This window comes from Corvus cornix, chromosome 21 (assembly GCF_000738735.6).
Source record: "Corvus cornix cornix isolate S_Up_H32 chromosome 21, ASM73873v5, whole genome shotgun sequence".
Lineage (NCBI taxonomy): Eukaryota > Metazoa > Chordata > Aves > Passeriformes > Corvidae > Corvus > Corvus cornix.
In genome coordinates, this window is record NC_046350.1 from 6,815,166 (window position 1) to 6,842,013 (window position 26,848).

Below are 26,848 nucleotides of genomic sequence, written 5' to 3' on the forward strand. Positions count from 1 at the left end.
CCAAGGAACATTACTTGTTCTTTTAGCAATTGTAGTTCCTTATCAGAAGTGGGTTGGGGGAAACAGAGGGTTGCTGTCACGATGGATTTCTGTCCACAGCATCTCCTTTGGGGATGGATGTTTTTAAATTGTTTTTAGGTCAGCCCGCTCATGGGAAACAGGCTTCTGCCACACTTCCAGCCCCAGAAGAATGCTGTTAATTCCTGTTAAAACTAGTCACAGGAAAGACTTTGCAGCTGAATAAAGCACTAGTAAATATACACAGACTGATAAAGTTTCGGTCTGAACTAAGTTAATGACAGGTGCAGAGGTGTCACGTAGGAGGCAGCTTCTTAACAGAGTGCACGGTGTTAGAGCAGAAACTAGTGGACGGTTATTCCCACTTGTGGTGTGAGCTTGAGGAGTTGTGTTGTGCACTTGGCTTCCAGCCCACAAGCTTGGATCTGTATTTTTCTGTACACCATAATACTGTGCTGTAGCTGTGAATAGTATAAATACGGATATTTACACAGTTTTTAACCTATGTAATTTTCAAGTGAATCTTCATTACTCTCTATCCCACTGAGGCTTGTGAATAGCAGAGCATCTAAACAGCAGACAAAACTGCGTGACTGTGAGTTTTCCACCTGCAGAACTGAAAAATTGGTTGGGCCTTAATGTACTCGGTTTAAAGAGGGTTTCTAAACACTCAGGCTGAGAAAGAAATCCCACACATTTGTTCATGTTCCACTGAAAAAGTTGCTTACGTTTTTTTTTCTGCACCTAAATCAGAATAATCTCCAAACTGTCCCATCTGTGAATTTTGCATTTTAGCATTTGCACTATTACCAGCTACTTCTGCTGAGTAACACTTTAAAATGGTATTCTTGGACCTCCAAAGACTAACAGTGACCCCCTGCAAGGAACCTCATGGTAAGTTTTTGTAATTAGCATGGTTTTAATTCTGTTTAAATTGTTCAGGTTTAGGTTGAAGAGGCTGGTTGGCAGCACAGACAGAGTAGTCTTTGCTAATAATTTTAGCCTTCCTTCACCTTCAAACAAAATCTCCTGAAAATTTTAGAATTGCGAGTTTCAGTAGCATTTTTAACTGCTTTGCATACTTTAATGTTTATAAGTAAATAAATAAACTATCACTGAAAATACATTGAAGTGTTTTGAGTCTTCATTTTTTTTAAAGAGATACTTTATTTTCAATTACATTACTGTAGAAAGTAAAATGCTAACGACAGAGTGTGAGATACAAGAAAGAGGAAGTTCATGTATATCGTAAGGGGGTCTGTATCATAGAAAAAAAAGCTTTTTCTAACACTGCTGCTAATTAATTCCAAGAATCTGTTGTCAGCTGTACTTAGACCAAAACTGAATGTGAAAGCTTGTTCTTCAGAAGAACGCTGTTTTTACAGCTGATAGCAGGAACTTCTCAGCCATGGGCTGTGCAGCAGGTAGCTGTAAAGGCACAGGGACAGCAGGGCAGGTGAATACCCCACATGCAGCAAGCAGCTGATACCACTTGGCTGAGGGGTGGGTGCAGGGACCACGATGCTCTGCAGGCTCTCACTGAACCTGTGTTCAGATGGAAGCTGCAGTCAAATAAGAATTCACAGCACTATTTAAAAGAAAGCAAAATACACTTCATGAAGACATGAATAAAGCGAGCTGTAGGCAGATGGCGGCTTTGTACAGCTGAAGGACTTCTAACAGCTGCTGGGACATTTTTTCCCCACCCCATCATCTGCTATCAGTCTTCCTGGTAGGTGTAAGATTAGTACTGGTTGAGACTTCCTGCTGCAGTGTAACCAAGGCCATTATCAAAGTGGACAAGATGATTTTTATAACCATGAGTTAAATTTATTTCTCCCTGGCCACCTTCCTAGTGTTTTCTCAAAATTCCCAATTTCCTCCTCAAAGATGAGGGGTTTTTTTGAACAGCTATATGGTAAGCAGCTGTTAAAATCCCGCTGTCACGCACAACTGAGCCACCTCCTAATCCTCTGCTGTGTAGTTAACATCACTTGCCAGGGAAGCTCTCCAGGCTCAGCGTCCCTTCCTCCATGAACTCACTCCACAAAGTGCAAAACGTCAGTGGCAGCAAAAGCTGTTTTAACAGTTTGAGATCTGAATACTGAATTACTGTGCTTACATGGATTAAATTAAGTTAATGATTCCATATGTAATTCCTGGATTGTTTTGGAATGGTAAAATTGCTTGCAAATGAATATTTGATTTAGAATACAATTTTCATTAGTATTGCATCCCTTGGAAAAGTTCTGTAATCAAGAGAGACGGCATTGCTGAGGAATTTGGGCATGGAGGAGGAAGTGCATTTGTTCTGAATGTAAATTAAGGTAATTGGAATATATGGATATTCTAATCTAAAAGATAAGAGGGACAATTATGCTATTACATTGTAAAATGTTTCTCCCAAAACTCAGTCTTGGATCTTGACTAATTTTACAGAGTAATTAATTTAGCAGTTCAGGCATTAAAAAAACAAATAAAATCCACAACCGTCTACTCAGCAGTGAGGGGATTCTTTTCCCCTCACAAATACTGCTGTAGCGTGGTTCAATCTTCCTGTCAGAAACAATGCCAATCAGTTTAAAAGCAACAATTTAGTTAATTATGAAACTGAGTTCTCCAAATGGCTGGAGTCAAGGAACGTTCGGCTTTTTACTCTCCTCATAGAGAACTGAACTGAGTTCTAGGCATTAATCTGCAATAGGGACCCTCAGGCATAACCAAGGCACATTCAATAGTAAATGATTTAACAAATCTAAGGTCAATACTGGAAACTACGGTCACACTGTGGGGTTGTCAGAACATTTTCAGTTTTGTTAGCATTCCTCCCTGTTAAACAGCACCTGTAGCACTTGCTGTTCTGAAAATCAGCATACCATATAGGTACCAATTGATTGTTAAAATTATCATTCTGCAGTGAAATAGTTCTGCCTCACCAGGCAGGACAATCTAAGAACACCACGGGGCTGCACCTGCTTCATTGCATAAACAGCAGAGTAGCCAAGCTGGGTAACTGTCCCCTGGCCTGCACGTGCAGGTTGGTGTAGGCTGGTACGAGGCACAGGCTGGAATTTTTCCAGTATCCATCACCACATGAATCTTCACCTGCATCCCAGAGAACACAAATGAGCACCATGACTAGAACAGCTGGGCATTGTTTAATACAACAGAGAACCGACACTGTAGAGGCATCATCCGATGCCGTATTTTAGGTGTCCTTTGAGTCACTGCAGACTTGTAAGAAGGTGACTGTGTCAATTCCCCCCCGTCGGGCTATTCCCAAGAGCTAATCTACTCCATCCATTGATTGACAGGGGAATGGTAAGAACGGGTGATAAGAAAGCTCTCAGCCATAACTGGATTAAGCCTACCTGGCTACCTTTCACCATTCTTACATGGCCTTAAAAATGCACGTATGGCCCACAGTCAAAGGTCAGTTGTGTTCAGGTAAGGCTGGGGCATTCCCTCTGCACAGGCCCGGAGCCAAGGACCACATTTCATTCCACGTTCAGACTTTACCATTACTATTTGCCTTCCCGGAGCAGAACAGGGCTTCATTCACACCGGCACTGAATTTTGTCATTGCATTTCCATACACACACAGGTCTCTCGGTTTCTGTGTGGAATACATTAACTCTCGCATCAGATGTTCAGTTATTCTGGGTTTCTACATAAGCAGTGAGTACGCGCATCAATTCAGCCGGACTATAAAGTGACTGCTGGGGTAAGCCTGAGCCTCCCCAAACCACAGTCACCTAACGGTGATTTTAAAATTCCATAAGCATACACAGACTGCCAAAACCGCCTGCTGAGAAGCTCAGTTCAGTTACCACGAAATAAGTCTGAAACGCAGCATTCAGCAGTAATGTCCATGTATTACTGTTTTAACTTCCCTGGAGAGATCCGTAGTGAAAGAACACTAAAAATTCTCACTACACTGATCCTGTGAAATCTTTTGCAAAATCATTCCTTTCTTCCAATAGAATTAGAAGCAAATCTCTAAGTAGCAGCGTCCCGGGCGTCAGCAAGGGCAGACGTAAACACAGGCATGCACAGACAGGAACAATTCTTCGGGGAGCATATCAAAGGACAATCGCTGACAAATCCAGTGTACCGAACACACCTAATCACAGTGCGCGAACAACGGAAATTGGTTACGAGAAAGGGCGCCTGCGTATTTAATGCCCGGGAAATGAAGTCCAACAGGGCTGACGGGATTCACCTACGGCGAGCGGGATAATGCTGAGCGCGACAAGGGAGCACCGCCGTCACCCTGGAGTGCCGCGCCTGCACCGGTGCACTCTGACCACGGCGTGGCGCTTCAGGTCCGCAGCACGGCCAATCTGCGCGGCTCCCCGCGCCCAGCCCGCCCCTTCGGAGAGAATTTGTCACTGACTTCCTAAGGGCTGTTCCCTTTTCCCTACACGATTTCACTCAGGCGGACACAATCTACAATTGCTGAGAATTAAAGCAAAAACCGTGACCGACTCCCGTTAATGTTCTCACACCAAAGGGGAGCAGTGACCTGCACACAGCCTGGCTGCACTCACAGGACAGCCCATGTGTTGCCCTGACATATAACTTGTAGCTCTTGACAAGTTAGGAAAATTGTTCCATAAAATAAAATCGTATGCCTGGATCCAAGTTGAACTGTAAGAACAGCTGAAATGCTGGAGTTCTCTTAAAACCGTACTTTAGAAGTAAACTTCCTAGTAGCCACGTAGGAGTACATGTAATAAATGCACTTACCAAAAATATACTCGTGAAGCCACTGTTTCAAAGTATCACTGTTCCATTGATATTCAGGCCTTTCCAGCACGAAGGTGTGGGACTAGGGCAGAGGTTGTGATGCAGTCTATCAAGTCATCACACACGAGTGATTGGTTTCAGTCAGTTTTCAAAGACGAGGGTGTTAGGAAAAAAAAAGAAAACAAACCTAAAAGGACAAAACATAACGGAGAAGTGAACCAGGAGACATACAGGGAGACACAATTGTACATTAACATGGTGAAACATGGGCTGAAGAAGATGCAGTAAAAGAGCTGGGCCTGTCTCATAAAGTCTGTGATGAACTGCAACAAACCTCACCTTACCTTAAGGACAACACAGGGGCACAACATTCCTGGATGTGTCTTCACATTAAAGGTCTCCATGAATTCCAGCATGATCAGGAAGCTCTTCCTACCTGGATACTGTAGCTGCAGGAACTGAGAAAAGCTGTAGGATAGTCAGGGCCAGCGATTTCTCCAATCCTCTCAGTAAAAATCTGACTCTGACAGTGGGCTGGGAAAAACCCCTCAACCAAACAGCAGAAAATTATGCTCATTGGTGTATTAACTGATGCACTGGGTAAAGGTAGCAGATTATTTTCTACACTAGTCTATGCCTACATGAAAGATCTGGAGCCACATATGTACCTGCCTCTCTCCCTCTCTCACGATGGGTCTAGGGCACCAGCACTATCCAGTACTCCTGCTTCAGGCGAGGGACAGGGAAGGACACTGGGAAAGCACCACTGATGCAGCTGTGGGGCTGCAGAGCAGAAATAAATGTGATAACTGGAAGCTCATCAGAAACATTCAGCGGTGTTAGATTTGCAGCTTGTCTGCTGTTCCGGAGTGCGTAGAGTGGTAAGATAGATATCAGCTCCTCAATTCCAGAAGCCTCTGAATGCAACTCTTTCCTCTTAATGCCTTTTCTGCTAGAACGTTTAGAATGTAAGAGTGTTCTTTGAGCAAAACCAGCTGTGCCTCTTGCCGACACAATTCCAGCCACAAATGCTCCCTTCCGAAGAGCAGCAAGAAGGAGCAGCCACAACTGCCCGGAGGATCTCTGCTTGTTGACAGCATCTGATTACTGTGAAGTGGTGCTTTGATCAGCCGGGAACAAAGGCTTTATGATGTGCTGCAAAAGCTGTATGAGTAATCCTGTAATTGATGAGGAATGCTGGACCGGCTGATACCACTGCAGATTTTTGCGCTATTCTGACACCGAATTAATTGTAAGAGGGAAATTGTTTGGCTTTGAATTGAATCCTCAAACACACCATGCTGACCTCCACCAACAAAAATGCCATTATCCAGGCATTAATTACAAATTATCACTTAGACCATACAGTTTAAGATTGTCATTTTAATGGAAGGGAACCAAGTTGTGAATGAGAAAATGGACATTACTGTCCCTTAACTAACTGTGGACTTCAGAAGCCAAGATTCTAAGCTTCTTTTACTTCACAGAGAGAAGCTTGTTTCCACCCTATACCTATGTGTCAGCCCTACTTGCTGCTACAGGAAATATTTGGGTTTCAAGCATTTACTGGAAAAGGAAAGCTGGAACAAGTAAAAGGATAATATTTTTGTGTGGCCCAGCTCAACTAAAATACCCCAACGCAAGTCACAACACCTTTGGGCAGAAACAGAAGGTGTTTCTTTAAAGCACAAGCTGTAATTCAGAACAATGTCTCTATGACCATCTTCCCAGAAAGTTATGAGCAGCTGCTTTTATTTGACATGAACCTATTCATCATCCCAGTGACTGAGCACCTCTGTGTGTCCCACTGAATTCATTCTCAGGTTTTCAAACACAACCGACAGTTACATAAACAGCAAATAAACACATAGAAACGCCTATTCTGTTAAAACTGAGTGCTCTCCTAATTTATAAATCCTGTTTGAAATGCCTCTCTGGGTTCAAAGAAGCAGAGAAAGCCTGACTAATTTACCTGGAGGTTCTGGCTGCCTCTAAGTCCAGCCCAACAGCACAGTGCTTTGTACTAGGAGAGATCAGCTGAGCTACAAAGAGAATAAAATCTTTTCCTTTCATGATATACTTGTACTATCTGTAAGGGGGGGGGGGGGGGTGTCCCTTTATTGTTTCTATCTCATTTTTCCTGGCTAAATGCACATTTCTGTAATTTCACTGACTGTCCTTCAAACCACAGAAGCATTTGAAGGCTATGTAAGAATAAAGCATCTTTTCCAGCACACTCTCCTGAGCTGCTGCAGGTCCTGCCTAAAATACTCCAGTGATACAGAGTTCACTGCCTCACCAGGCTTTAAGGTGCCACTCTAATGCCTCCTTCCACCTTCTGCAAGCCCAGGATTTGAGGTAAGAAATACCTCAAAACCTGCTTGATATGCCGATCCACAGGGTACTATTCACTCCCATGTAAGTGTAAAAAAACAAAAAAAAACCAAAAAAAATCTGCTTTTCTTAAAACTGAAATTTCCTCATGCTGCCAGTATCTGTCCCAACTCCACAACCCCTTCAGGAGTAGCCTGGAGGCAATTACAGGAAGAGATAAGGATGAAAAGATGAAATCCTTGCGAGTGAAAAAAGACTCAGAGGGAGCCTACCCTAAGCATACAAGCCACAATACAGTGAGGACTATCTTTACACTCCTAACCCCATACTGAAATCATTAGGAAGTTAGAATTTCAAATCCTGTATCAGAGTCCTTTCCTATTACCTACAAAACCATTTTTCCCCAGCCATGGGATCTACCATGTGAAGAAGGGATACTCAGGTTGGTAAAGTTAAATTCTTTCTTACAAGAACCTTGGAATCAGAAGGCAGCAACACTGACTTCTATTTACCAAGGTGATCATGTTATCTTCTTTGCCTGAAGTATGTTTAAATGAATGTTATTAGACATGAGTGTTTTATCGTCAGCAGTTCATCTACAGCTGCTCGGCTCTGACTTGTCAAACTTTTGCAAAAATCATCATGTTCCCTCCACAGAGCTGGGGAGCCCTAGTCCCTGGCAAATATGGAGCGCAGCGTTTCTCCAAAATGTTTTAAGATGGTCCCTGCCCAAAGGGAGTACAGCCTAAATGGACATCACATGGGTATTACTGTGGAGCAGAGAGAGGCACTGTGAAGGACTGAGACAGAATCAACCAACACCACAAGCACTTGAGCTGAAGAACAGCATTCCTGGTGTGACATCTTTGTGGGGAGGGCACTGTGCCTTCCCCGGTATGAAGACAAGACACCTCAGCTGCCCTGTGACATACATTCATATTACTTTACCGAACTCCTAGAACTCTGAGGCTTTGCTCACCAGAACACACTTCAGCCATGAGGCCAGGTTCCCAAAGGAGAAATGGTCAAAATTGGGATTAAAAAAAAAAAAAAATTTAGACCTTGCCAAAGAGTGAATGGGCTCTGAATAGAAAGTTTCAATCTACAAGTCTGGGTGCAGACAAGAGCATATCTAAAAGGAGCATTAGGGAACAAGGGTGTGGTGTGGTTCTGGTCTTCTTGCAGTTTAAGGACTACGTAAGGTTAAGCAACAAGAACTGGGCAAGAAATTCAAGACTCTTCAAGTAGCTGTGATGTTCAGGGGCCTTTCACAACGGCTCCTCTCTTACCAGCTCCTGCCTTATCTACCTTCTTTTTTCCCAAGTGACACATGGGAATATGAGAAAATGAATGCTCCAGAGGCTGCATTCAGCTTTCAACAGGCAACGGCCTCTTTATTATCCGCAGCAGGCAAGTCTGAAAGGCAAGGAACCACCCGGACAAGTCATGGAGCAAGAGAAGCCTGCAGCCCTTGGGCAGACTGCAACAGGCAGGTCAGGAAGGAGGGAAACCAGCTCTTCCCAGCACATCTGTCTCCATCTCTGCCTAAGTGAGGAGAAGCCTAATTATCTCCTGCTGGAAAATAAAGGAGAAAAAGAGCCTGTCAATATCACCCAGCTCAGGCAGGAGCCCGAAAGACGCAGGGGCAGCTTTTTCCCTTAACTCAGGAAGGAGATCTGCAAGGACCTTTGCCTTGCAGCCCAGTGGCTGGAGCAGCTGCAGTGCTGGATTTAAGGGCTCTGAAAAGTGAACAGGTTCCAGCACATCAGCTGCGTCGCAGCAATTCCTAACCTCTCCACCATCAAGGTAGCTCAGCCCCTCACTGCTGCTGAGAAGCTCCCTCTGCTAGAGCTCTTTTCACAGAGCAAGGCATAAAAGTGCACACATGAATGGTCAATGCGGAGCTGCTCATCTGCTAGTTCACAGCTTTCCATTTTGCACCTTCACATCAAGGCCTTACAGCATCTGTAAATCCATGTACTTGTGCTAAAAGGCATCACTTTAGGAAGGGTAGGTTGAATGAACATGTCTATTCCAATACTCTGGAGACACGAGGAATTTGAATCTTGAATCAGACCCAAGCAGCCATGGATGGAGAGAGTTTGTAATAGGCTGTTGCTGGGAAGGCAAATGCCAAGGCAGCCTTAAGCATTGGAAGTCAGATCCAATTTTGCATTTCAGCATGGGGGAGCTCAAAGAAACTATCTTTCACCTATGACAGTATTTATGAGCAGTATGTGTGTTGATTTTTTCCAGACAGGATTTAGCTCCAGCTGGCAAAGCTGCACCCATAAAGGATGAACCTCTTACCCTGTGTAGGCACGTGTTTCATTGCAGAGGGAATCCTGAGGTGCTGATCACCACGCTGATCCAGACACTTCGCTGCCTGACGCCACAGAAGCTCTCCCTGGTTATGAACTGTGCAGCAGAGCCAGGCAGCAACCAGCAAGAGGGACCTCACACTGTCAGCCCTTCTGAACAAGAGATGCATGCCTGGCCATTTAATGCGTGGATTATGGTATCTGGTGTCAGTAACCTGCGAACCATGCTCCTTCTTGGCCTGTGTCCTTACAGGGCAGCAAGCTAGTTATTTCTTCATTAGACTTCACAATTCAATTGGTAATTTTCCCGTATCTACTAACTTGGGTCCAGAATACTCAGAATCTCAGTACCCAGGGGGCAAGATATACTCAGTTTTGCAAGACTGGCTGCACTGGCATCCATGAAGGCTTGTCTGTGGAAATGTCTGTGGTGGGAGGTGTAAGACATTTCTCGATTTTCCATTCAACCCACCTAAAGCTGAGGTGGAAAGGAGTAGCGAAAACCAAGTGCCAGTGCAGCATTTATACTATGACACAAAGTTGTTGTCCCTAACAGCAGCCACTAGCCCACAGCCACTCTGCAAAGCAGAGCCTCTGCTCACAGCCCTGACTAACCCTGTGAATCTCCTCCCAGGCATATAGGGAATACTAAAAATGAAAACAAAACCCCACATCTTTCACCTTGATATTATTGTCAGGACTGGATTTAAGTGGATGTTGTAGGTAGGGAAGTACCTCCTGATCTAGCAAGGGCTCACCTGTGCACGTCCTCTTGTTTTCGTGCAGGGTGTAGCCAACCCTGCAGCTGCAATAGTAGCCCCCCATGTAGTTGTGACAGGGTTTGCTATCCAACAGCTGTTTGCACTCATCGATATCTAATGGGCAAAGCACAGAATCAGGCAAACAATACATTTCAACAAAATGTTCCCTCAGTCTCAGCCACTCTGTGTTTTGTGAGGCTGGCCACTGGTTGCTGTGCCTCTCTGCATCTGCTTCTGTACAATGAGACCACCTTCTCCCGCCCCACACCAGCAGCCTCAGGCTATGAGAGCACAGGGAAGCACCAACCCCACCATAGCTGTGGCTCTCTTCCACTTACTAGAGGGGCCAATCTCTCACCTTCAGCAACATAAAAGGCCTCAAAGCCTGTGAATGGTTTCTCATTGGAGTAGTCAGACCGAAACACTTCCACAGTTGTCGATGGAGATGTACGTCTTGTTGCCCGGAGCCTCCTCAGTGTCTATACTGTCCCTTCCACACAGCATAGCCAAGGTCTTCCCACCAGAGCTCAGCTGCAAAATGGGCAGACAAATCCACCAGGTGAACACAGAGCATCGATCTTCCCAACCCGCTGACATGGCTGGAAAAGCACATGTTTAACAGTGTGAGGAAGGAAGCTTGGATGCTCTCAAAAGGCACTTCTGTAGGTCAGTCCACATCCAAGGACAGATAAGAGTGGATTTCCCCTGTTCTCTGTGACTTAAACCCACAATTTTGTCTCCCTTTCTCCTTTCAGAGGTTCTGACAAATCTCTGATGCCAGCCATGCCTTGTTTGGTTTAGCTGAGTATTTCTAGGGCTTGAGGATGAAGCCAAATGCTCTGCATTGAAAAAGTGATGGATGTTCAGCACACGATTCTCTTCAGGAACTGGCACAAAAAGTGGTTGCTGAAGCTGAGGGAGGAGCAATTCACAGCTTGGCTGGAAGAGGGAGAAGTGCTCACTGCTGGTCTGTCACTTCATCCTCATGAGTGAGTCTGGGAGCTCCCGAGATCGGCCAGGCTGCAATTTCAGATAGTTTAGATGGGCTGGCCTTGAAAAATTCATATTTTGGTGCCTGGAGCAAAAGCTGAAGGTGGCAGGAAGTGGCAGCAGTGGCAGGGAACTGAAGTGACACCACCCTGAGCTCAGAACTAATTTTGGTTGTGACCTCGAGCAGTCCCTGGGCTGGGTGAGTTCCCCTTGTTTGTAAAGGAGAGCAGCTGGGAGAGGAGGCCAAACAGTTTTGCAGAGCTTCAGAAGAGCAGCTTAAGAACTGCAGCAGGAAAACGGGAGCATCTTCCCTTCGCCTGATTTCTGAAGATGCCCAGGGGATTTTAGCAGAGCGAGAACTGAAGCTGAGTGTGCGATCTCCCTGCTGCTGCAGGTGCCTGGGGACAGGGCAGGCAGGGAGCTCTGGCTCAGGAGGAGCAGGAATCGGATTGTTCTGAAGAGAAACCTCCTCCAGGCTTTACCAGCTCCTGGCTGCAGCTCCTTTGGGTTTGCTCTCTTGACTCTGAGAGTCCCAGGCTGGCAGTGAGAATCGGGCAGTTTGGGACTTGGGTGTTAAATTGCAGGATTTGGAGATGAAGCTGCTGCTCTTTGTTGTAAAAGAGAATTTTGGTGATTTCTCTGAAGGCAGAACCAGCTACAGCTGTTGGAGAGCAGCAAATTGAGCAGTGGGATGGTTCCCATGTGAAAGTGTTCTGGTTCCTGAAGGTCTGTTTGCCGGAGTGCTGTGTGTACGTGGTGTTCCTGCCCGTGTCCTGAGTCCAGAGCCAAGCTGGAGCAGCTGTGAACATCTGCTTGAACCACACCTCGATTGAGAAGCGATTCTTCACTGGGGAGAACAGACTTGGAATGGGTCACTTAAGCAATTCTGCATTTTCCTAGGGAGGCAAACAAGTGCCATGTGAGGTGTCAGAAGTGTTTCGAGTTTGGCCACTGGACGGATGAATGGAAAGGGAAGAGAAAATACCTGCCCAGGCCTTCAGGGACAGCTCAGCTGGCCAAAATCCTGAAGGAGAAAGAAAAGCAACTCCAGCTGCAACAGAGGTAAGACTGGCAGGGTGGAATGCCTGGTTTAGCAATGAAATAAAAGAAAAGATGTTGTCCCAGCCCATTTCCCGTGACCTTTCCCTCCAGACTGTGGGATGTGTGTTAAGTGAAATGTGTGCACTCGAGTCCCAGAGGATTAAAATGAACACTTTAATTTAATGGAAGCCTTTCATTAACATGGGCTCACCTGAAATCACTTCAAACTGGTTTGGTCCGTCTGAAACAAAAACCGTGCACTGAGCCAAAGTTAAAATGGGTGGAGCCTTTTTGGTAGTGGAGCGGTTGCCTGAACTCCTTGGTTCTTTGATTTCATGGTTTTGTGCTGTCCAGGCAGGTGGGGCTGAAAGCTGCCCATGTATTTCTAGCAAAGCAGCAATTCTGGCGCTGTGTTCAGATTTGCTGTTCAAAGCTGTGGTTAAACCCGGCCCAGCCCTGCTCCTGCTGCTCCCTGGGAGCTGCAGGGCTCAGACAGGTGAAGGAGAGTTGGGTTGGCAGCTGGAACTCAGCACAAAGTAAAACCATCTCGCTGAGTTGCACAGTGATTTCCTGTGGCAGCCGAGAAAGTGGGAGAAACAGAGAAACCTCAGCAGAGCTCTGCTGGGGCACCTGATCTCCTTTCCACTTTGCCCTGGGAATGCATTTTAATGCTTCCTCCCAGGTTCATGATTGTTTCAACAAGCAGATCCAGAGGCAAAAGGAACGCAGCACATCAGTTTGCCATGAAATTCCAGCGTGCCGGGGTCACCTCTGCCCTGCTCCGGTTTGATTTTGGGAGCTGCAGAGGGACAGGGGCACTCCCAGTGCCACTCCTTGCACCTGGAATTCCTGAGGGCTTGGTCACTGCCACTTCCAGCTCTTCCCACTGCCAGGATGGGAGGATGGAGAGCATTCCCAGCTTGTGCTGCCTCGCGATGGGGCAGCGAAGGGTGGCACCTGGGCAAGCAGGGCTCTTTGGCCTCCTCAGCTGCTGCAGCTCAGCAGCAGGTGTGAGTCAGGCCTGAAAGCCTGCCTGGAGTGGAGGCTCCTTAGCTTGTGAGTGATGGAAAGTGATTGATTCGGAAATGAATTTTGATCCAGTGAGGAATTGGGAAGTAATTAGAGTCAGCCAGTATTGTGGCCAGGTCGGGAGTGCTTGGACTCTGACACTTGGCTCCAGCTGGAGGCAGAGTCTCTTCAGAGACTCGAGATTTTTAGGCTAAGGTTGAGTTAAAGGCTCCGATTGTTTCCTTGTTGCTTTTCTGCCCCGTTTCTGGTAAATTCTGCAGCTTACCACTGAAGGAGGGTGACCTGAGGGTGCAATTGCTTATTCTGGTCCTTGGCCTTGGGTCTGAGTGTGGGATCACTTAATGGGAGAGTTACAGGCCTGGCCAGGCTGGCACTAAAGGAGGTTTTGGGCTCTCAGTGAGGGACACGTGCTGGGACAAACCATCTTGTGCAAGGGAGCCTGAGTAACCCCCAGGTGGGAGCAGGTTTAATCCTGGTGCACCGCGCTGGCTTCTCAGGGCTCGTGTAACCAGGAGCTCCTCAGCTGTGCCAGGAGGGATCCCGTTCCTCGGCTGCCAGTGCTGCACTTCCAAGGATGGAGCTTTTCCTTCCTGGAGAAACAACTTCCTGGGCCACAGCAGAGCTTTTTGTGCCGCCTGCTTTGGGAGGTTCTTCCTTGCCCGTGGAGAAGTTGGGTCTCGCCCAGGTCTGCTGCGGAGCACCTGTGCCACCACCTTTAAAGAGCCACCCTGGAGGTGTCAGTGAGCCCCTCAGTGCCTGCCCAGCCTAGAGCAGGGCTGGGAGGGCAGGGGGCTCAGGGAGTGCTCATTGCTGGTGGTGTTGGAGCTCTGAGCCCAGCCCTGAGCTGGGTTTGTGGCTCTGAGGGCACGGGGAGTGTCCGGAGCAGGCCTGGCCTGGGCAGAGTAGGAACTCCTGGAGTAACTCCTGAGTAACCCACACCTTCCACGTGAGAGGGAGGCACTCCCAGAGTCAGGCGCTGTCTCCTCAGAGGTGCTTTGGGGTTTAATTCTGTTCTCACAGTGACTCCTCTCACCTGGGAACCCCGTGGTTACCTACAGAGGGTCTGAGGCCTTAGGGATGTAAATATGGACAGGAGGGATTGGAATCTGCCTATCAGGGGATCTTCCCCTTGCCCACAGGAGAGTGTGCAGAACTCTTCTGTGTGATGATAATGTTTTCATACTTTAGGTGTGAAAATAAAAAATGGGAGAAATCTCGTTTTTCTGGCAGCACACAAAGAACTTTCTTCTGTGTCAGCACTAAAACTCTGTGAGGGGATGAACACCTGGGAATCTGAAAGACACATAGCTGGAAAGCATCAATATGAATGGATTTTTCTGCTTCTTTTTGCACTTGAAAGAAAGGTGAAAGTTACAGGCTGAGTCAAGCTTTTACCCTTTATTTCAATCAATTCAGTTATTGCTAAATATGGCTACACACAGGTAGCCCAGGTGACAGAGCTGCCTCCAGCTGCTCCTTGGCCCCAGTGTCCCACGCGGGATGCTTGAGTTATCCACTGAGAGCCCCCTTGAGACTGGAGCACAGGTAAATCTGCCTGTCTGAAGGGCAGGATTGTGTCCTAAGTCCCTGCTCATTCCTTCCTTTCCTCAGGCCCCACCATTGTGGCTTGGGTGGCAGTGGCACGTTGGAAAGCCCTGGGGGTGCCAGCTGGGGGTGAGAGCTCGGGGTGCCAGCCCAGGCTCCACCAGCACTTGGCCCACACTGGGGCACAGATTGAGAGATGAACTCTTGGAAGCTTGTCCTGAGGAGGATGAATGGTACCTGCTGGCGAAATTCGGTGCTTTCACAGAGCTGTGATAAACCCCAAAGTCTTAGACTGCCAACCTACAGCCTCTGCACCGTCACATTCCCCAGTTGCATTTTGTATTGGAATTTTACCTGCTCCCACCTGCGTCCTCCTGCTGGCAGTGCCAGCAGCCCAAGTGCTGCCTCTCCTGAGAGCAAGTTCCTGCCTGTTTCCTCTCCCAGCCCCAGCTCTTGCTTCCCTCTGGCAGAGGCAGCTTTAGGTGCAATATCCTCATGTTTCTGGGAGTGGGTTTTGGAATAAACCTACACACGGGATGTCCATGGGTTGCTGCTATGGATTCTGTGAAAGGTGATCAGGAAAAGCAAGTTCAGAGTTACTCAGGGGATCCTCTGATTCCTGCCCATCTCATGGAGCTGGTCAGGGTGAAACTACTACTCCCATGCTTTTTATTTTCCTCCTCTTAGTGCTGGAGCAGCCCTTGTGGGTTTATCTGTAATGAGCAGTGGTTGTGTCTGCACACGGAGATAGCAGATTCCAGCTGTAGTGTGCAAACGTCGGTGCTTTGTGCCTTAGTGCACACCCACATTTGTCAGCTGACAGGGCTGATGCGATGAGAAAACCTCGCACTCTCCAATAACCTGAGCACAGGCACTTCCTGCGTTGTTACATTTAACCAAAGCTCTGATAAAAAATACTACATTAATTTTTCTAATGGAGACCAGATTCCGCATTATCATAATTTACGTTTTTGGATAGTCTTTGATTGACTCTGGTGGGAAGGGAGGTGAATCAGTATCTTGTACTTTAGGGAAAGATCTAGGGGAGAATTGAATTGTACTTCCTTGGAATTCACATCACCCCCCCTTAGTTGGAGATGTTGATCTTGAGAACAACCAGCAGAGAACAGCCCAGGAAGGGCTGAACGTGAAAAAACAGTGCAGAGCATACAGAAATCCTCTTTGCTGTGTTCATCATTCTGTCTTCATCTTGGATTGTTTCCACCCTTCTCCTGCACCTGGAAGTCACAAGCATCCTGCAGTGGCAGGTACTCTGGGTTCTTCTGCCAGGAGTAGTCTAAGAACAGCTTTTGCTGGGAGCAGCTCTGACCTTGCTGAAATCACTGCTGAAATCTCCCCTGACTCTTGCAGTGCCAGAATTTCACGGTGGCCGTGGTGAGGCAGGGACTGAGCCTGGTTCATTGTCCCCAGAGCTCGGGTAGTACAGGACAGTCAGGCCAGTAAAGCCCCTGCTCAGGGCTGGGAACGAGATCCTGGCCAGCTTTCCCTCTCTGCCCCTCTCTGCAGTCCTGCTGGGCTATGTCATGCCCTGGGGCCACTCTGCCGTTGCTCAAATGGCCAAAATCCACTCATCCAGGAGTGGGAAAGGGAGGGAGGGCACAGGAATTCATCTTAGGTGGTGAGGCCTGGAAATTTTCAAGGCAACGAATTGATCTTTGGATAATTCCAGCAGAGCAGAGAACACGGTGCCGTGGGCTCTGGCAGGGCTGTGCTCAGCAGCTCTTTGTTCTCTCCCAGGTCCAAAAGTGTGACCAGTTCCAGCAGCAGCAGCAGCAGTGACAGCTCAGCCAGCGACTCCTCCTCTGACAGCCAGGACTCCTCTACCTCCTCCGAGGACAGTGACAGTGAGGACAGCTCCTCCTCTTCCTCCTCCCCCTCCTCCTCCTCCTCCTCCAGCAGCTCTTCCTCCTCCTCCGACTTCGACTCGGATCCGAGCTCCTCCAGCAGCAGCAGCAGCAACAGCTGCTCTGAGGAAGGATGAGCCCCCAAATAAGAAGAAGAAGAAATAGCTGGGGAGCTGCAGGACTGGTGTGGAGTGGGGGACAAGCCCCTCCCAGGGGCTGGAGCACACGGCTGCCAAACATTCAATGGTCAACATTTCTACTGCTCACACTTTCCAAGTGTTTTGCCTAGTTGTTCCTAGGACATGGAAGGTATTAAATGGCTTCCTGAGACTTACTGAGAGAGTATTTTTGTGCTTTATCCTTTTATGGAAGATTTTACTTTTTTAGTTCCAAGAAAAATTTTAAAAAAATCTATCATCAGATTCGTTGATATGAGCTAAAGTCCAGTAACCTGGATGTTTACATGCTGGAAAGCAAAAGCTTTTTATTGCAGGTTATGCTGTGCATCATGTGCTGTTCCTCTGTTAATGACAGCTTCACTTCCATTGAGAAAATCCTCTCCAACAGTTAAAAGCAGAAGTTTTTCAGCGCTGCTGTGGAGCTGTGGCATTGTTGAAGCTGAATGCACAACGTGTCCCACACAGAGCCTCCCATCTCATCAGCTGGTGACAAATGGATTCTGTGCTGCTGAGCTTGTGTTCCAATGGCTTTTCCTGATGCTTCCAGGTCCAGTCTTAAGTGCACCATCCAGCTGAGCTGTGTTGGTTTGTTACTGATCAATGGAGTGCTTGTCCTGCCCGCAGGCTCTGGGCTTTTCACTCCCCTGTGGCCTTGGCTCATGTGTTGGAAGTGTTTGCTGAGACACAGAGTGTTGGTGGTGGGAAGCAGCAGCTCAGTGACTTGGGGCTGCTGCTGCTTTAGGAGTTTCATCTTTGTGCCTTTTTTTTGTCAATTCGGTGTGCCCCAGTGAGACAAGGGCTGCAGTGCGTGTTCTGCAGAGCTCCAGCACAATATTGCCACGCAGCAAAAGCAGAGAAATAATAACAGCCACAACTGGGCACTGTTCTCACTGGATGCTCAGTAAAAAAGAGACTCCTTGAAATAAAGGGCTCAAAGGAAAGTGTTTCCCTTTGGATGTGTGAAATGCAGGATTGCCGAGTGACAGTCTGCAGAAATTCAGTCATCATTGTTTGTGGGAACTGCCCTGGAGAAGGAAGTGAGTGCAAAAGCCCCACAAGCCCTACAAAAGCAGATGCAGACAGGCTGCAGAGCAGGGATTGCTGGATGCAGAGTGGGAGTTCTTTGTTCTTCTGGTGCACTGAAGCAGTTGCCATTAGGATTTTATTTGGTGATGCAGTCTCCTGAATTTCTTCTTGTTGGAGTGCCCTTTGTGGGGAGGGGGCATCACTTGTGGAAGAATTCTCAAGTATCTTGGTTTAGGTAAAATACAGTAACTAAAGTATTTTTTATAATTTTTATGGGAAAAGTAGTGCGTAGACTTCCTTTGGAATAAACTGTACTTCTTTAAATGTTTGTGTGTGTGTGTCTGTGAGCACTCCTGTGTTTTACAGAACATGCTGCAGACTGTAAATAAAACTACCAGAAAGGTGTTGAAGTCTTGTGGACTGAATGTACCATTTAATGGGAAAGTGAATAAATGATTAAGCAGCAGTTGCTAAGTGGATGCTTCCTGCAAATATCTGAAATCTTTGTGGTGTTTGTGTGCAGGTTTCAGCTGGAGTTGCCCTGGCATTGCCTCCCAGAGGGGCAGGATTGCTCCCCAGGAAGTTCTCCAGCCAGAAGTCCCTCTGGATCCGGATTATTTTTAAAAAAAAGTTTAGTTTGTCTTGGCTTTTTCTTTTTTTCCTGCCCTTTCTGGTTTGTCTCTCCATATTCTTATTTTACAGAGGAACCCCTCCCCAGCCTGGCCAGAGCTGCAGCCTCCTTCATGTGCCGCTGCCTCACTCGCTGCTGCCGTGCTGGCTCAGGAATGTGATCAAAGCCCAGCTAAGCAGGAATCGTTCCGGGCCTGCTCTGTTTAATCGCTGCTGCCGCGAGCAAAGCTGCCCCTGCTCCTTGAGGGGAGCGCTCGCTGCAGCCCGGCAGGAAAAGAGCCCAGGAAAAGCTGTGCCCTTTGCAGGAGAAGCGCTGGGAGCAGAGGGGAGAGCGGGAAAAGGGAGCGAGAGAGGTGATCACAAATAGTCCCGGCGGATCCCTCCGCGGCCAAGGAGCGCAATCACAAATAGTCGCCTCCGCGGGATCCCTCGCGGGCAGGAGCGGCATCACAAATAGTCCCTCCGGCGGATCACGTCCGCGGGCGGGGACGGCATCATTTACCGCTGATCCCTTCCGCGGGCAGGACTGCATCAAATAGTCCTCGGGCGGATCCTCCGCGGTGGGGGAAATTCAGCGCTGATTCCTCCGCGGGAAGGACTGCATCACATAATAGTCCCTGGCGGATCACTGCCGCGTGCGCATGCGCATCACCGCTGATTCCTCCGCGGGCAGGACCGCATCACAAATAGTCCCTCGGGGATCACTCCGCGGCCAGGACCGCAGCACCCCGCGGGTGCCTCGGGAGGATCCCTCTGTTATAAATGGTATTGTGATGTTGGCTTTTCGCATGTTACATCATTGTTATGAATGGGAGGTAAAGAAATTCAGCCAAATTAAATTTAATAAAGAAATAGATTTTATTCCGCGGCCGAAAGATCGATCACACAGAAAGCCACGATGGAGAAAAGCAGCCCCAGCCCGGGGTCGGAGCTGGGTGAACACGCATAGATGGCACTGTTGGAGGTAGCAATTCCTCCTCCTTTTTGAATAAATCACAGGCTAAGGGCAGAACATGAGAACCCTCAGCCCAAAATAGTCCTGATCCTCCTGTTTGGAGTGGAAGGATTCCTCCCCAAGGAGGGTATCGGACGTGTCTCAGGACTTGTCCAGGCAACACTTGAAACCACTGCTATAAGCTTGGCTTTATTTCCCAGTCAGGTGTGATTCTTGGTGTATCTCTTGGATCATTTGGGTTTTCTCAGTGCATTAACCCCCAGTTCCCTCTTAAGAGTTACCTTGGTATCACCAGGCTCAGATGTTCTAGTCCACTCCTTTTCCAGGAATGTGAAGACCCCCCCCGTCCTTCCCAAACTGTCACCCAAACTACAGACATTCTGCAGCATTACGTTACAGAACCTCGGCAAAGCTTTTCTCACATTAAGGAACATGAAAAAAACAACATCACAATCCATCCATAACAATGATGGAACATGCAAAAAGCCAACACCACAGTACATTTATAACAATCCCAGAATCCCAGGATGGTTTGGGTTGGAAGGACCTTAAAGCCCATCCAGTGCCACCCCTGCCATGGCAGGGACACCTCCCACTGTCCCAGGCTGCTCCAAGCCCCAATGTCCAGCCTGGCCTTGGGCACTGCCAGGGATCCAGGGGCAGCCCCAGCTGCTCTGGGCACCCTGTGCCAGGGCCTGCCCATCCTCCCAGCCAGGAATTCCCAATCTCCCATCCATTGCTGCCCTCTGGCACTGGGAAGCCATTCCCTGGGTCCTGTCCCTCCGTCCCTTGGAAATCCTCTTTCTCCATCTTTTCCTGCTGCCCCTTCAGGCCCTGGGCGGCCCCAGCTGGGTCACCCCGAAGCTGCTCCTCTGCAGGCCGAGCGCTGCCCGCTCTGCCGGCCTGTCCCGGGGTGTCCCGGTCTGTCCCGGTGTTTCCCGGTGTGTCCCGGTATGTCCCGGTGTTTCCCGGTCTATCCCGGTCTGTCCCGGTCTATCCCGGTGTTTCCCGGTGTGTCCCGGTGTTTCCCGGTCGCTCCCGCGGGTTCCCTGTCCCTCCCGCTGCCGCCAGGGGGCGCCGCGCCCGCGGGAGCGCTCCGCGCGCGCTGCCCCACGTGACTCTCGCGCCGCCCCGCGGGAAGGCGGGGCCTGACCCGTGCCACGCCCCCTACGTGCGCGCTCCGCCGGGGTCACGTGGTCCCCCGCGCGTCACGTGATCGGGGCGGCGGCGGCGCGCGGGGGCCGCCGGGAAGCGCCAGGCGGGACCGGGCCGGGATCGGGATCAGGACCGGGCCCAGCGCAGCCCCGGCCAAGGCCGCGGCCCTGCCCCAGCCCTGCGAGCCGCCAGCCCGGCGCCGGCCCGCCATGGACCGCCGGGACCCCTCCGGATCGGCCGCCCGCTTGTGAGCCGCCCCCCCCCCCCTCCCCCGGGCCGGGCCCGCCCTGCGCCCCCCGGCGCTCCGTGACTCGCCGGCGGCTCCTCGGGCCTCATCGTTCGCCGGTGGCGGCAGCCAAGAGATAGTCCGGGCCTAGCGGAGCGGCCAGCGCAGGTGAGCGCGGCCGGGCCTGGCCTCCCGCCGGCACCGGGGCGGCGCCGGGGCCGCGCCGTCCCCGCCCCGGGCACTCCCGGGACATCCCGGCCGCCCCCTGGGCGGCAGCGGCGGGCCCGAGGGCGGCATCGGCCCCTGCGGGCGCAGCTCCCGCCGGGACCCGCGGCTTTCCCCGCGCTCGCGCCCCGCGGTGGGGGACACCCCGGGAGGGCGGGGGTCCCTCCCCGGGCAGCGCAACCCGGGGCATTCCCTGGAACGGGGACTCGGGGCCGGCGGGGCCGCTGCGCTGCCCTCCCCGCTGATGGATTGAATCCTGTTCCGGTCATTGGCTTTGTCAGGGCTTTGTTCCTTCCTCTTTGCTCTCCCGGTTTGGCGCCGGAGCCGCTCCGGGATGGAGCGGGCCGGCACCGGCACGGGCTGCGGGGCTCTGGGGGCGGCCGGCGGCTCTGGGCGGCTTCGCGGGGCTGCCATGCTCGGGGAATTGGCTTCGGGCGGCTGCTGCCGTAGGTCAGTGAGGGAAGAGTCGCGGGTCCGGACACAATCCCGTCCCGGAGTGAGCGGGTGGCTGTTGCGTAAAGCCTCATCCTTGGGGGGGTTGTGTTGGACTTTGTAAAAGTCACTTAACGTTCCTGGGCTCTGGGCTGACTTTTTTCCTTTTTTGCCATTTTTCAATGAGCAGAACAAAGCGAGAAAGTGTTGAGAGGTGTAAGCCGGGTATCCGGTGCATTCAGTGCTGTGCCTGTGATTCTCTTCGGGAGATGAGCAAGTGGTTCAGTGGATTTTGGGGGAGAACTGAGTGCTTGTGCTAAAGCTCGCTCACAGCCTGGGCAGATGCTGTACAGTGGAAAGGGAAAAGGGGCAGGTGTGGGACCCAGTCCCCCCTCCAGCTCATCTCTCGCCTTATTACGGCCTTGTTTGGTCATTTTCTCAGGAGTGCCGGTGCTTTGAAGCATTCCCGTGTTCCCAGTGCTGGCAGGCAGGTGCCCACCTGCCCCTGTGGGACTGCCCAGGCCCTTCCTCAGTGCCAGTCTTTGGAATGAGCTGGTTCTGCTGGGGCCTGTGTGTTCATTTGTCACCTGGGCTCCCTCCCAGCTACTGAACTCCTCTCAGGTGTATTCCTAGTTCCTGACATTCCTTTAAAACTACCGAATTCTTCTCTCAGGTCCCTGGCAAATGGGGCTTTGCAGCCTGGGGGAGTTCTTGCAAAACGGGGTCTAGTGAAGTGCTCTGCAGGAGTGGTTGTGCACCTGAGTGGTCATTTAATTGTCTCCTCTAATGAGGGAAACGTGATTAAACTCCTGGCGCTGTGCTGCTGTTGTGTGTCGGCCTCGAGGTGTGAGACAGTCCCGGTGTCACACTGGAGTTGCTTAGTGGCTGGACTGGGACTGGGACAGGTCTTGTTGGTCAGGAACAAAAGGGAAAATTTATCTTTTGGCTTTATTAATGTATCAATGTCAATTTTTGTCATTTGCTGCCTCCTGCACAGTGTGTTTGCAGCTCTGTGTGAGAGCAGACTCTCCCCTGTTCGGGATTGAGACAATCCTGGAATATCCTGAGCTGGATGGGACCCACAGGGATCACCCAGTCCCACCCCCATCCCTGCCCAGACCTCCCAACAACCCCAGCCTGGGCATCTCTGGCAGCGCTGTCCAAACGCTCCTGGAGCTCTGGCAGCCTCGGGGCCGTGCCCATTCCCTGGGGAGCCTGGGCAGTGCCCAGCAGTCTCTGGGGGAAGAGCCTTTCCCTGATCTCAGCCTGAGCCTGCTCCAGCTGCTCCCTGGGTCCTGTCCCTGTCCCAGGGAGCGGAGATCAGAGCTGTAGGCCCCGATGTGTTCTGACCTCACACTTCTCTACCAGAACAAACCCAGTGCCCTCAGCAGCTCTTTCATGGTCCTTCCACACCCTTCCCCATCCCCATGTCCCTTCTTTGGATGCTGTCAGCTTTTTATCTTTTGTATATTGTGGCGCCCAAAAGTGCCCCCAGGACTCCAGTACAGTTTAACAGCAATGAAAGAAAACAGTAGATTTCAACTTTGATCTCAAAAGCTGTCTCAGGCCCCTGATACTGCCTCGAAATGTCTTTGCAGTTCTTGCTTTATGACTTGTGTCAAACACGGAGAGAGTGAGACTGAGCCCCTGGGCTCAGTTTCTGTGTGAGAAGCCACACAGCAAGCCAGAAATCTTTGCTCCAGATCACCAGAAATTTACAGTATTGAGGGCGGAAATACTGAGAGTTGAGTCTTGGGAGCTGAGCCAGGAAAGCAGCACCTCTGCCATGGGCAGATTTGGCACGTGGAGAGAGCTCGAGCAGCTTCCAAGAGGTCCCAGCAATGTGTGTGTGGAGCTGGGAGGAGCATGAGTTGCAGTGTCGTGTTTGGAGTCCCCCTGGGTGAGGATGTAGGAATAGACTGGAGTTTTTGGTGACTGAGGTTTCTTTTCTGGTTTTGGCCACATCATTTCGGTTTGTTACTCTCCTGTGGTTTGTTCTACAGGCCTATTTCCTTTCTCTCCTACTATGGTGTCACAGTTATCTTCAGCAGAGGCTCAGCAATAACTAAACTTGAGCTTAGATACTTAAACTTCAGTTCAGAGTAGATATACGGAAGAAATCCTTCCCTGTGAGGGTGGGCAGGCCCTGGCACAGGGTGCCCAGAGCAGCTGGGGCTGCCCCTGGATCCCTGGCAGTGCCCAAGGCCAGGCTGGACACTGGGGCTTGGAGCAGCCTGGGACAGTGGGAGGTGTCCCTGCCCTTGGCAGGGGTGGCACTGGGTGGGCTTTAAGGTGCCTTCCCACCAAGACCTCGTCTTCCTTTGCCTTCAGTGTCTGCCTCAGAGTTTGTACCAAAACCAAAGTGAAGTTGGTGTCACCTTCTCTAAACTGGGAGAACAGATCACGCCAAGCTGTGGGGAGATGGAGAGGCTGTAGGATGGAGAGGGAGCATCTGGAAACGAGTCAAGAAACTTTAACAGATTCCATTTAGCTAGAGCAGGGTTAGATATTAGTGAAATATCTTGCTGTGTTAAACTAAGAAAATAAGCAATCAAGTTCATAGAATTGCAAAACTCAGGATGAAAGAACTCGTGTGGCAGTTATTCTTCTCTTGCAGGATGGTTCCTTCTGTGCAATCACTAATGACTGACGAGACCCTCTGCAGCTTGTGAAATGACAGGGCTGCTGTCAGTGCTTAGGAAATCCAAGTGCACAGCCCCTGCTCCTTCCTTGTCACCGAGCCGCTCTCGTGAGCGCAGTCAGCCCCAAGTGCTGAAGTTGTGCTGTTCTCTGCCTGTGGCTCTCTCCTGCAGGGATCCAGGTTTATTCTCTTTTTAGCTGCTTGCACTAGATGCCCATATTCCAGCTGAATTAACACTTCCCAGTCTGGAGCACTGCTGGTGCTCTGAGGTGACCGTGTGCCGTGCTCAGAGCTCGGCGTGGCACAGCTCCCTGGGGCTGGGCCAGTCTCAGACGTGCGGCCAAAATTCTATGTTTCCTGGAGCTGGGAGGTTGTTTGCCTCATGCACTCGTGTCTCATTCGGTGTCTGCCATCTCCCCAGGCTCTCAGACCTTTACTACTTTCCAAGTTTCTTTCTTCAGCTCCATCTTTCAAACGCCTCTTTTCCCTAACACTGCCACTTCTCCCCAGTGCTTGGAGTTCCTCAGGTTGTCCTGTCTCTTGTTCTTACTTGGTTCATTAATTCTTGCTGATGAATGTAAAACCTGGGTTATTAACTGCCAGTAGCACCAGGTACCAGCAGGAAAAAATATCTCTTTGCACTCCATACTGTACAAACATGGAATAAGGGAAGTTCTTGCCCTGAAGTCTTGAACTAATTTTCTTCTGTTAACAGCTCATTAAGAGAAATCTTCCTGCTCATCTTTTCACGGAAAACAACACGTCATGAGGCAGCTCAGAGCCCCCTTTTACTGATTTTTTTTTTTTTAAAAGTTCATCTTCGTTTTTATTCATGTCACAACATTTATTGATAAATTTCTTGAATGTGCTGCTTTCATGTTTTATAATTAAACAAATAGAGTGTACTTTTACTAATGTGTAATCCTGCAGTGATCGTGTTTTCCAGGAGAGGCTGTTTTATCATTCCAAATCTCTCCCTATGGATAGGTGTGCTCCTCTGCAGCCCCACAGCAGTTTCTCACTGTTCATTCCCAGTGCTACACTGGGAACATGAAGGGGTAGGAGACAAAAGGCAGGATAATGGTGTGGTTCTCTTCAATGTGGTTGTTTCTGAAGGATTGATGTTTCTCACGTTGTTTGCAGTTTCCAGGAGCAGCTTTAAGCTGTTTGTCCTTTGGGCTGGAAACTTTCCTGAGTGTTCCAGCTCAGTGGGTTCCTCACGGAGGGGCAGAAATGAGCCCTGGAATGGTTCCGCCCCTCCTACAGCTCCTGGGGTGGCTGAGGGTTTGGAAGTGTCAGAGAAGGTCTCAAACCAAAGCACATCCCAAAACGTTGAGCTTTTCCAACTCTGTAACCTTTGCTGTGTGTGGTGTTAAAATGAGAGGGCAGCCAGGTTTTGGTGTCACTTTGTCATCTCCTGGAATTGGGGGCGAGGCCGTGGTGCCTCACTGTAGTTGGGTCATACTTCACTTTATTGACAGACATTTTCCAGTTTAAGAAGAAAATAAAGGATGTTTAATTTGCAGAACCAGACATTGGGAAAACAATGTTTGTGACCAGTAACAAGTTAAACTCCTGAGACAGAGGAAACTCCTTCCACTTGTCCTTAGCTGGGATTCTAAGATTTCACCGAGGTAAATTGTTCCAGAGTAGATATTTCCCTCAACAGTTGGTTCCTGTGGAAATTTCACACCGTTGAACAGTCATTCAACTTTCCACTTCATTTTCCTTTGAAATTCCTAATGTTCACTTTCCTTGGTGTGATCCTGTTGAAGGTGTCTGATTTTAAATGAGTATTTGATATTTATATCCGTTGTCTGCTATGTTTTTATATAAATTACGCTTCAAAATACTGTGTGCTCGCATGTATTTCCCCATTCATGCTGACATTACTATAAAAGCTCAAACCATAATTGTCCAGATTTGTGTATTCACATGGAGGTTTTTTTGTTTCTGCATTTAATTTAATTTCCAAAAGACGTTAAAGAGATTTCAGTGATGGAAGTGCTTAAATGGTTTTAATCAGGCTTTGATGTGCACAAATCATTAAAGCGAGGAGGATGAAGAGATAAGAGTCCACAATTCCCTTTGTATGGTTTGCCTGCAGAGGAACTCACGGAGGAGGAAGTGTTCAGGAAATCCCAAAGGCGCAGGAGCAGCGACAGGACAAGGGAAAACAGCCTCAAGCTGTGCCAGGGCAGGTTCAGGCTGGATATTGGGAAAATTCCTTCATGGAAAGGGCTGTCCAGCCTTCCACAGGCTGCCCAGGGCAGTGCTGGAGTCCCCATCCCTGGAGGGGTTTGAAGTGTGGAGGTGGCACTTGGGGCAGTGGGAATGGTTGGACTCAAGGAACTTGGAGGGCTTTTCCAACCTAAACAATTCTATAATTCTGTTTTTCCCACAGAGAAGGGGAACAGCAAACCAAGAAAAGCTACATCAAAATGGGAATTTAGTCTGTGTGATGTCATGCATTTCGTGGGCAGAGGAATAACCAGAGTTTCTGTGGGGAAAAAAAAAAAAAAAAATTTGAGAGCTTTGCCAACGTAACTTTCCAGTGTTGCGTTACAATTAGCATAAGCATTTCCTTATTTAAAGATAATTTAAAAATTGTTTGGTCAAAATCCAGATTTGAAAACATGAGCCATTAAGATGGAGATTTCAGAAAATTGAATATGGGAAACAGGTTGAAGAACTTAAAAGAACACGTTGTAACTTTAGCAAGTTGT

General features: G+C 49.2%; 1 protein-coding gene across 1 annotated transcript; it reads right to left on the reverse strand.

Moving 5' to 3' along the window:
• Nucleotides 1-10,041: 10,041 nt before the first annotated feature.
• Nucleotides 10,042-20,934, reverse strand: MASP2 (MBL associated serine protease 2). Its single transcript, XM_039564143.1, is given in 4 exon segments — nt 10,042-10,297; nt 10,542-10,615; nt 10,617-10,714; nt 20,914-20,934. Coding segments are annotated over 4 exon segments (420 nt in total). The 3' UTR covers nt 10,042-10,070.
• Nucleotides 20,935-26,848: the final 5,914 nt, after the last annotated feature.